This window comes from Galeopterus variegatus, unplaced genomic scaffold (genome assembly GCF_000696425.1).
Source record: "Galeopterus variegatus unplaced genomic scaffold, G_variegatus-3.0.2 Scaffold661, whole genome shotgun sequence".
In the NCBI taxonomy this organism is placed as follows: domain Eukaryota; kingdom Metazoa; phylum Chordata; class Mammalia; order Dermoptera; family Cynocephalidae; genus Galeopterus; species Galeopterus variegatus.
In genome coordinates, this window is record NW_007726772.1 from 226,856 (window position 1) to 238,422 (window position 11,567).

Consider the following 11,567-nt stretch of genomic DNA (forward strand, 5'->3'; position numbering starts at 1 on the left):
CAGGTGTGTTAGGCTTGGTAACTTGTATTTGCCGAGCAAAATCAGGTCAAGTCACTGAGCTCAGACAAGATGATCAAGTGCGTTTGCCACTCACTGCTTTAGACAGGTGACTTGAAACTCAGTCACTCAAGTGTGGCTTTGTGTTCTTAGAGCGTCAAATGATGAACATGAAAGGGCTATTGGCAAATCATTGTNGCTCATCCAGGCCAGGGTGACAGAGGCAAGTCCTGCAAAGCTGTCTGCTTCTAACCAAGAGTCTTGATAAAAATAAATGTCAGGCAACCTTCTTGGTAGAGTGTGGGAGGGTTTATCAGAGTCTGGTGATGAAGGCTGGGGCATCCTGGACAGCGAAGTCCTCCCTACGTAAACCCAGGGAGAGGAATTACGTGCGAGGTAGGTGGAGGTTTGGGGCAGGTTTTGTGGGGTTATCAAGCTCTAAGCGTCGTACAACGTGAATGCCAAGGGCCAGAAATCAAAGCCCCTTGAGATGGTTGGAGACAGTTCAGCTTGAGTCACACGTTTCTCAGCTCCCGTGTTAATGGGATGGTGTGAGACCCAGAAAACGGTGGCCCAAAGCTAGTATGAGCCATGGTCTTCGTGGAATCATCCCTCACGCCTTCTACTCTCCAGCAGCAGCACTGATGTTATACTTGTTCCTCTAAGGCGCAGTTACACACACAGGGGCCAACGAGAGAGCGCCCTGCCAGGACAAATCAACCCAAAGAGATGCTTTTCCCCTTGGCACAGTCCCATATTTGCCCAGCAGCCCACATCCTGCTCTGCCCAGACCTTGGCGCAGACTTTTCACAGGTTAATTTAAACTCTCAAAAATTAATATCAAGCCCATATTCAGGAAGCACTTGGAGTCTTCGAGATTCACTAGAAGGAAGTTGGAAATCGTACCACTAATGCCAGATCGCTCATATGGCAATCAATCAAACACACCTAAGTCGTTCCCACAGATCAGCCACCGACTGTTAGCAAAGTCCCTCACTTCCTTTATACTGATTTATGGCAGCAACAGAAATATACTATCTTGTTGGACACACCTCCTTTCAGCCAGGAACCTATAAATGTCAAGGAATTATTATTCAAATAGAGAAGAACCCAACAAAATGGGGATCTGCACAGCCATCCTTGGAATGTGTCTTTTATGGAGTCAAGTTCTATCTACAGGTATTATGTCTAATTTTTATATTCATTAATTTAACTTCTGCAAACCCAAATCAATCACGGCACATTATATCTACTTGTTCCTTGGTGCTAGACTTTCCATCTCAAGGGGAGTTTTGTATCAAGGAGGAGGCAGTTCTTTGCTGATAATTGTGTTTGCAAGTATTTGGAAGAAACAGTTCTTTTTTGTTTTGTTTCTGGCTGAGAAATACAAATGATTGTAGTTACAACAAGTTAATCATTATGCCAATGTTTTCAGAAAGTCATTCATCTAAGGAAACGATTGGTCTTAGAAAAATCCCTGAAGTTCAGGAAAGGTGTATGTGTATTACTAAGAGGCCCCGAAACTTTATTATAATTGGTTAAACACACGGTTTGTGTACCACGAAAATGGGCAGAAAAGATTCCCCCGTCAATGCTCAGGGTGCTATTTCTTTCTGCAGGTGTGTTAGGCTTGGTAACTTCTACTTGCCGAGCAAAATCAGGTCAAGTCACTGAGCTCAGACAAGATGACCAAGTGCGTTTGCCACTCACTGCTTTAGACAGGTGACTTGAAACTCAGTCACTCAAGTATGGCTTTGTGTTCTTAGAGCGTCAAATGATGAACATGAAAGGGCTATTGGCAAATCATTGTGATTGTTGAGTCTCAGTGTCATTTTATCAAGATGCTAAGTGATCAGGACAGTTGGCCAGTCTGCCTGCTCTGTCTGTCTGTCTCTGTCTGTCTTGCCTCTCTCTTTCTCTGTGTGCCTCTCTCTGTCATCTGTCTGTGTGTCTCTCTTTCTTTTTCTCTCTCTTACTATCGTTTTCTCTGTACCTGCCTCTGTCTCTCTGTCTGTCTCTCCTCTGTCTGGCACCTATTATCTCCTTCCCTCCCTCCCTCTCTCTCTTTTCCTCTCTTCTTTCTTGCTTCCTTCCCTCCCCTCCTTCTTTCTTTCCCTTCCTTCCTTCATTTCTTTCTTCCTTCTTTGCTTTCCTTTTTTTCCTTCTTTGCACCAGCCCCCCCCTTTTTCTTTGGTGTCGCTTTTTGCTGGTTTCATGAATTTCACAACATGGGGGAAAATCACCTAATTTCCAGAAACTTCCAGAATTCTCCATCTCCCCCCCACCCCCATCTTCCCCAGGCTCGGTGGGGAAAGCTCTGAGGAGAAAGTTTCATTTTGGAGATTGCTTTCATGAAAGCAGCACCCCAACCCCACGCCCTCACTGCCCGCACCGTGTGGTGGGTGTGCACGGTGTGGTGAGGCCAGCAGGCAGCTGACCGAGGGTGTCAGGAGACCCCAGGGGGATCTGCGGCTCGAGATCCTGTCTCCATGAAAAGTATTTGAAAATGGGAGGCAGAGTCCTCAGCTCCAGCTTTCATCAGTATAAAGTTAACCCTCCAGACTTGCAGTGGCTCTGAACAGTGATACAGGACTCACGTCAGCCCCTAAAGGCCAAGGAGCAAATTGCCCTGTCCTTATCTATGAAGGGACAAAAGGCAGCGGTAGTCTTGCTACTCACCGCTGAGGGAGTCTGTAGTTTTACCGTGATGCCACGTGCATGTGCACAGACGGGCAGTCCACGCTATGCATGTCTGTATTCACAGTTCAGAGGCAGGAATTCACCCTCCACAGAGCGAACCTCCCTGTATTCTCTTATGAGATCTGCTAAGGGCCCCGAGGTTAGGTACCATTATCTCCACATTTCAGGTGGAGAGACCAAGGCTGGGAAAGGTTATGTGGCTTGTCCAAAGATAGCAGCTGGTGAGCGGTGGGTCAGGATTTGAACCTGGAGCCAGGTCCGCTGGCATCTGGGCAGCAGTTTGGGCCCGTTAGCCCTCGCTGCCCCTTGCAGAGAGCTGAGGAGATGGACCACAGCATTTAGCTCAGTGCCGGAGCCCGCAGCGGAGCTTCGTGCCAAGAGGACCACGGCAGCAGGCGCTGTCCTCAGCTCCAGTCTTTGCACAAACTCTTGAGAAAGCCAGTTTGCCCAAGTTTGTGTTGGGCAGGAGGGGCTGTGGTATCCACTGCTGGTCCCAGCGATGTCCTTGGCTCTATCACTTACCAATCGTGGAGCCTCTGCAAGCCTCAGTTTACTCATCTGTAAATGGGGATTATGTTCCAACCTCACAGAGTTGTGTAGGAATGAGGTCACCGTGCACTGGCTGGCGCATGGAGGGAACCTCAGAACCATTCAGTGTTACTATTCTAGGCATTTTCCTAATGTTTGATCCAAACGCAACTTCCTAAATGCAGTGTGGTATCCTGGATCGGATCCTGGAACAGAAAAGGAAAAACTAGTGAAATCTAAATAAAGCTTGGAGTGTAGGAGCCTAGTTAGCAGGAATGGACTAATGTTGGTTGTGAGTTGTGACGAATGTACCACGAAAATGCAAGAGAATATTAGGGGAAATTGGGGAAGGGATATATGGAAACTCTATACAGTATCTTTGCTACTTTTTGGTAAATCTAAAATTATTCCAACACTTTTTTTTTTAAACTTAATTTCCCTTGGTCTCATTACTTCGAGGCCATTGTTTTGCAAAATGAGAAAGTAATAATTACTTACAAATTAAATCCTGGCAGATTGCTAATCCTCATACTTACCCTTTCTGTCGTTTAACTGGGGTTCTGCCCTGGCTAATGCCTTAAAAAGGAGAGCATGTCATGGAGGGACTTTCCTGAATTGTTGTGAGTATTTTAACGTGGGCGACATTCAGATCCGAGGTGGCTCTTCCGAGTCACTTAAATAAAGGGCCACACAGATATCTAATCGCTCCTCCGCACAGCTCTCCTCTCTTTAGCTCTTTATTTAGCGCCTTTGCAATAACACAGCATTGGGCAGAGTCCAAGTGCTGTAACCCGGCGCTGGGGACCATGACCTCGCCCGCCGTCTTCTGCAGCCTGAGTCTCTTGGAAGAGAAGGCAACCTGCCCTTCCCACCCCTGCACTCCACTAGCGCTGCCTCTAGCCAGGGTCACTGTGCTCATGCTGTTCCCACCGCCCAAACCAGGTCCGACTCCTGCCCCCTCTCCCCAGCCTCCACCTGCCTAAATCTAGCTGCTCTTTTGAGAGCTACAGAATTGTCCCGTGCAGAATCTGTCCCTGACATACATGCTTAACACACACACAGACACACACACACACTCTTACTTGTACACATAACTCACACACACAGGCAGATGCATACACAGGCACACCAAGGACAAACACACACAGAGACACACTCATAAATACACACACACACTTGCTCACACATGCTTATCCACACTCACGCACAGAGACACCATCATGCATACACACACTCCTACACACAGACACACACACAGACACACTCATACATATACACACACTCACATACAAATATACATCTCTCACACACAAACAGACACAGAGACACACTCATACATACATGCAGGCACACACAGACACAGGTACATGCATGGATACACAGGTGAACACACACACTCACACACAAACACACACATGCACGCAGCCCGTCATCCTACAGTTATCACACGTCCCCCCCATGGCATCTTGGCTAGCACTTACTTCTTGTACCGCACACACACACTCACACACAAACACACACATGCACGCAGCCTGTCATCCTACAGTTATCACACGTCCCCCCCATGGCATCTTGGCTAGCACTTACTTCTTGTACTAAACTGTGGGTACTTCTAGGGATCCTGCTGTGCTGGAAGGCCCTGGAGGGCAAGGACCATGCCTTGCTTACTCAGTACCGAGCTTGGCACTTTGCACCTCCAAGAACCTAGCAGAGGGCCTGGCTCACGCTGGCTATAGTGGAGCAGCCTGGGTGCTCCGGGTGCCAGGCTCTGACATGATGGGACAGAGGGTGTGGCCGTGAGCCACCCCAACTTCACAGCCTGCTGCTGGCTCCTGAGCAGTGTTTCTGTTTTCTCATACATATTTTATGGGAAACTAAACACTGTACCAGGAACAATATTAACCACATGCTCACCATTACTGCGTATTATTATTTTAGAATGTTTTGCTTTACTGACAGGTTAAAATGAAATCTCATTGTCTAAACTTGAATTTTGGGAGGCAGCACAGCAGAGTCATATAACATACTTGCTCTGGGGGTCGCCCTGCATGACTTCAGATCCTAGTCTCACTCCTTCCCAGCTGTGTAACCTTTGACAAGTTACTCCAGCTCCTGAAGCCTTGGATTTCTGCTCTATAAAACAGGTGTGCATGATAATTCTTCCAGAGGGTTGTGAGAAGATAAAGTGAGATACTACATGTCAAGCACTTAGCTCGATGCCTGGCATATGGCATTTGCTAGAAAGTGTGAGTTTCTTTTCCTCATCTTTCACTTTGCTGTCCCCCTCTGCTTCGTCTCCTCCTGTGGCGACAGTATTCTCCCTCAATTTCTCTTTCAACCTTGTTGTTTCCCTGTAGCCGACAACCAAAATTCCCTCCCAACCTAAAAGAATCTGCTTGCCATATAATCTACCATCCCATCTCCCCCGTTCAGATTCAAATGATACGTGCAATACACGGTTAGTACAGAAAATGCAGGAACTAGAGAAGAATGTAGAAAAAATGGAAAAACACCCACAATCCTATCACCTGAGAGGGCCGTGTTAAAATATGGTGTATTCCTTTAAAATTATGTGCATGTAAGTGATATCATTTAATACGCAGTTTTTCTATAATTTGTTATTATATTCCAAACATTTTAACTTGCCATTCACAATTTTTGGACAGGGAGGTTGTTTCAGGTTCTTTTCTATAATGCATAATACTGTGAAGATCATCTTTGCCAACGAATCTTTGTCCATGTTATAGAAATTATTATTTCCTTTGACTGGATTCTTAGAAATGGAATTACTGAGTCAAAGGATTGATCATTTTTGAGGCTTATAAAGCATATTAATAAGTTATTTTCCAGAAACATACCAATTCTTATTCCTGCTAATTAAAAACAAGAACAGAAATTTTCTACCCCTTCACCAGCTCTAAATATTATTATTCAAAAATGAAATCTTGGCTGAATTGCTGGATGAAAATGACACACTGTTATTTTAATTTTCATTTCTTTGCTTATACTGGATGTAAAACTTATTAAGCCATATGTATTCATTTTCTTTGAGTTGTCTGTCCTTTGTTCAACATTTTTTGAAAGTTAGTGTCTTCATTATTCATTATACAAACTCTCTTTATATTTTGTATATTTTATACTTTGTTATTATATTGATGACAAATATTTTCCCAGGGTGTTGTTTGCCTTTTAATTTGGAGTTAGATTTTTTCTTCACACACATTTTATATTTTTATAAATATAATATAAATTAATTTTTATAAATTAATTGCTGTTATTCTTTATGATTTCTTCTATTGATTTTAAGTCTAGATATTTCTAATAGACATCAGATAAACATGCAATTAGTTTCTTATTTTTGTGTGTTTTTAAAAATATTTAGTTCTTTAGTTCTGGCAATTATTTTGCTTTCTGACATGGAGTAAATATCTAAATTAGTTTTTTTCCTATATTTTAATTTTTATACATTTACATTTAACATTTTTGAGCTAAGTCCATAGGGAATGCAAGGGTCCCAGCCACTCTCACCATCCCATGCCTCTGCCTCCTCAATATTTATTTTTCAAGAATTTTTCAGTTATTTTTAGCCTATTTATTTTTCCTGATTAACTTTAGAATCATTTTTTAAAGAACCAATCAAAGAGAAACGTTTAGATAGGAATTATATTAAAAGGATCATTTTTATACTCATCCAGAAACCTGTTTCATCTCTGTCTGCCAGGAGACAGTCCAGAAGCTTTGCATAGGGTTTGTACTTTGATTCTTAGGTTATTTATTTATTTTTGTCCTTTTTGAGACTGGCCGCACCGCGCTCAGCCAGTGAGTGCACCGGTCATCCCTATATAGGATCCGAACCCGTGGTGGGCTCCCAGCGCCGCACTCTCCCGAGTGCGCCACGGGCTCGGCCCTTCTTAGGTTATTTTGAAGGAGCAATTTATTCTGGTGTCTCTGCTTCCTCAGTGCCCATTTTAACCCACATCTCCTCTGCTTGTCCTTCCTGGTGTCGCTCAGTAATTGCCTCAGGGTCAATCACGTGTGACCTTCTGCTGGACTCCTGGACATCCCTAACTGAAGCTCTTAGCCTGCTGTGCTCCAATTCTTACTTGTGTGTCTCACCCTCTAGAGCAAATTTCCAGAGGGCAGTGGAGGTATCCCATAATATCCCTCTGCCTGCTGGGGCTCAGCATCCAGTAGGTGCTCAATAAGTGGTTATTGATTGAGTTGTTTCTTACGACTCTAATGAATCGCTCCTACAGTTCCTTTGCATATGCTACAGAACAGGGGCTTTCAAGCTTTCGTGTGCATCAGAATCACCTGCAGTGCTTGTTAAAACACATATCGTTGGGTACCACCTTCAGAATTCCTGATTTGAAAGTCTGGGTGAGACCTAAGAATTTGCATTTTTAAGAAATCCCAAGTGCTAACTAATGCAGCTGATCTGTGGAACCCACTTTGAGAACCACTGCTCTATAACTCTTTCCTAATGTGACTGGGAGGGGTGGTTGAGTGGTTACTCAAAAAAGTTGTTTAAAATGGGGAATCATGAAATAGGATACACACTTTAAATGTTTCTTTTTAATTTGAAACATAGAATAAATCCACTTTGATTTACCAATTTGTGGATGCAGGCTTTTCTCTCAATAGGTGTCTTCTGTAGTTCTGCAGTGTCTTTCTTGTTAAGTCACACCCATTAAGCATCATGTATAATTTCCAATTTTAGTTTCTCTATAGAGGAGCACAAAATTAAAGACATTTGTAAAGCAATATGGGTGCAGAGCTTTTCCTATTGCTTTACAAATCCTTCTGCTACTTTTTGTGGTTGTCTCACCCACCTGATTTCTTTTTAGCAAGTTAATTTACTCAGTCTTGCCAAAACTTTCCACCTTATCTTACAGAAAGACATCTTTCCTTCTATGCTCATATTTCATCGATTGGTTTAACATTTAATTTAATGCTAAGTACATCTGGCACGAGAGGTTTGGGGCCCACATCTGACTCTAGATGATCACACAATGTAGTCGGTGGAGCAGAAGTTACCAGCTGTGCTAGAAATTGGCCCACCAGCCCTGGTGTTCAGCGGGTTTACGGAGGGTGGGGGGCCTCAGTTTATCTAGGTAGGGTTTAAATGAAGGACGGTAAAGAGAGCTTCCTGTCTGCTGGCACCTCTTGGATGCCTTTCATCCAGAGTTGCCAGATTTGTAAAATAAAAATACAGGATACCCAGTGAAATTTGAATTTCGGATTAAAAAATAATTTTTTAGTAAAAGTGTGTCCCACGCAACATCTTGGGGCGTGCTTATATTACAAAAGTCAAATTTAACTGAGCATCCTGTATTTTACCTGGCAACCCTGCTTTCACCCCATTTCCCTTGACCCCTGTCCACGCCTCCTTCCAAGCCAGCTGAAACATCCACTTCTCTCTGGACTCCTCCTGCCCTTCTCCCAAGCCCATGAATGGCTCCCTCTGTGGTTCCCACAACCCCTCTGCTCCGTGCCCAGATCATGGGTTACCAAGTCTGTCTGCCCAAGTAGCCTGTGAGCCAAATAATTTTTTAGTAAAAGTGTGTCCCACGCAACATCTTGGGGCATACTTATGTTACAAAAGTCAAGTTTAACTGAGCGTCCTGTATTTTACCTGGCAACCCTGCTTTCACCCCATTTCCCTTGACCCCTGTCCACGCCTCCTTCCAAGCCAGCTGAAACATCCACTTCTGTCTGGACTCCTCCTGCCCTTCTCCCAAGCCCATGAATGGCTCCCTCTGTGGTTCCCACACCCCCTCTGCTCCGTGCCCAGATCATGGGTTACCAAGTCTGTCTGCCCAAGTAGCCTGTGAGCTCTAGAGGACTGAGCCTTAGCTTCTATGGTAAATTCCCTCCTGTCTCCCTGACTTTTAATGCCTCTAGTTCGGAGATTATTCCATATTCACTGAGTGAATTAAGTAAGTGACAAACCCAGCTAACCCCCCAAAGTGAAGTGTGATGTGGCCCACTCCCCTTGAATGAACAAGAGTGTCACACTTAACTCTTGTCTTCAGAGGACCTCTCATCTGGCCTTTTTTCTTTGTAGTTTCACCTCCAGCAGCAGCAACAACGAGAAACACCAATGAAGCCACTTTGAGAGAGACACAGATGCCAACAGGTAATTCTATCTAAGCTTCAGGGCTGGGTGGTTGTGGCGCCCTTAGCCACCTTCAAGGAATCAGGAGGGACTGCTGCAGAGAGTTGGGCTGGGTTTAGATGTGGGACAGGAAGGACCTCCTTTGATGGGGCTCACCTGGGCTGGGACCTTCAGACCCTTCCTCCTTTCAGCTGACGGGCTGGGACCCTCCACACCGTCTCTGCTGGTCAGCACCTCTTACCTAAGATCTCTACCCCCAGGCTGTCCCACTGAGTGTCCAGTGGGGGTTACACCCAGTCACCAGGGCAGCAGAAGCACATGGGCACAGCGGCATCTAACTAAGGACCTCTGGATGTAATCCTGTATTTTTTCTCTTCTTTTCTACAATTTACAATAGGTCTTGAAAACATTGCCTCGGTTAATGCTTCAAATGGTAACTACTTCTGCTTAATATTTCTTCATCTTACCATAGTCTTGTGTGTGTATGTGAGCACGTGTTTGTGCAAAAGCACAGACCATGAGTTGAATCGAATAGTTCAAATGTTAAAAATATATATACCAGGACATAGAATAGTGAAATGGTTAAGAGCAACTCTCTGAGTACAAGCCCTGCCCCTTACTAGTCAGTTAAATCTTGGATAACTCCTCAGCCTCAGTTTCTCCACAGGGTTGTGCTGGGGATTAACTAAGATGACACATGTCAAGCTCCTGAATGTGATTCGAGGTTACCATGTTAGAAAATACTCAAAATCACCTGCCATGATTAAGCTTTGGAAATTGGCACCTTTGAGTGTGTGCCAGGGAGGAGAAGAGACGTCTCAAGGTGGAAGTTCAAAGCGCAGGGTTGCAGGGCTCTGGAAGCAAGTCTAGCTCTGCTCTTGCCACCTGGAATACTGCCCCACTTTCTGAAAGGAGCCTGCCTGTGGTAATTTCATCACGGTGCTGGGCTCACGCTGGGCACGTGCGTGCGCTGGTGAGGGAAGGGAGCTGTCAAGGGCAGGACGGGCTCTTCATAACTGGTGCCCGACTTGGGAGGTCAGGTCAGAGTGGGACCTGAAACTGACATCGCCACGGAGGCCTCCTCAAGACACAATGTTGGCCAAACTCTACGGAAGAGTCAGGAAAGTTGAGCTGATTAAGATGAGACACTAAAACACACTGAGGAATCTGTTTCATTGTCATGTCTTTTTGGGGTCCATGGTTACTGTGTGGGGCTCTGGACCTCACACAAGCCTGGGACATTGTCCCTTAGAAAGGACAGATCAGCGAGATGTCTGTGCCTCCCTCTAGATTTGGTCCTGAGGTTGGTGACTGGAGGTGGGCAGAGTAAGGGCTGGTATCGGAGCCAGGTGGAGGTCCTATACCAAGGCCCCTGGGGCACTGTGTGTGACGACAGCTGGGACATCAATGATGCCATCATGGTCTGCAGGCAGCTTGGCTGGGATTTGACCAGGATCAGGGCTGATTGTCCTAAATGACGTGGACTGCTTGGGGCAGGAGTCCTACAGGTGGAGCTGCCCCCACAGAGGCTGGCTCAGACACAACTGTGGCCCTGGGAAGATGCTGGTGTCATAATGAGATAATGCAAATTATGTAGCACAGGGCAGAGCGATAATAGTAACTACACCTATTCCTCTCTAAATCTTGGTTTCTCCATCATGAAAATGGAAATAATAGTAGTTCCCTGGGCAGGTTATTTTACCTCTAAGTGCTTCAGTTTTCTTCTCTAGATGCCAAGGGAAAACCCTACCATCATGGTTGCTGTGAAGACCAAATAAGAGAATGTAGGTGAAATGCGTAAAGCAACGAGTGGTAGAAATTTTGTCATCAGTCATCATAGTAACTTTTATTACTACGTACCTAACACTTGTTGCATGCTGTGTGCCGGTTAGTATGGTAAGCGTTTTATCTACATTTTCTCATTTAATTCTCCCAGTATCCCTATGGAGGGTAGTACCTCTCAATAAATCATCATCTACATCTCTTTATGGGAAAGGAAAGGCATTTTCATCTCCCACTCTCTGTCCACACAAAATCACTTGACATTTTTGGACTAAATGACGAAGCAATTGCTAATCTGTGCTTTTAGCAGTTTCATTCAGTTAGTTGAGAACCAGTAAATTAGCTCAAAGCCCTCAACATCAACTCCTCAAGCCTGTAAACACATGCTGGGTGGGCTAAATGTTCTCAAGGAAGTAAAAAAAAGCAACAGGTCCCACATTTT

The 11,567-nt window shown here is 44.8% G+C and overlaps 1 protein-coding gene across 1 annotated transcript in view; it reads left to right on the forward strand.

Moving 5' to 3' along the window:
• Nucleotides 1–1,115: 1,115 nt before the first annotated feature.
• The window catches only part of DMBT1 (deleted in malignant brain tumors 1), a 49,256-nt gene continuing 38,804 nt past the window's right edge, over nt 1,116–11,567 (forward strand). The window contains 5 exon segments of the mRNA XM_008571117.1: nt 1,116–1,176; nt 10,634–10,794; nt 10,796–10,892; nt 10,895–10,911; nt 11,236–11,239. Of these exon segments, the coding sequence (XP_008569339.1) occupies nt 1,116–1,176; nt 10,634–10,794; nt 10,796–10,892; nt 10,895–10,911; nt 11,236–11,239 (340 nt within the window).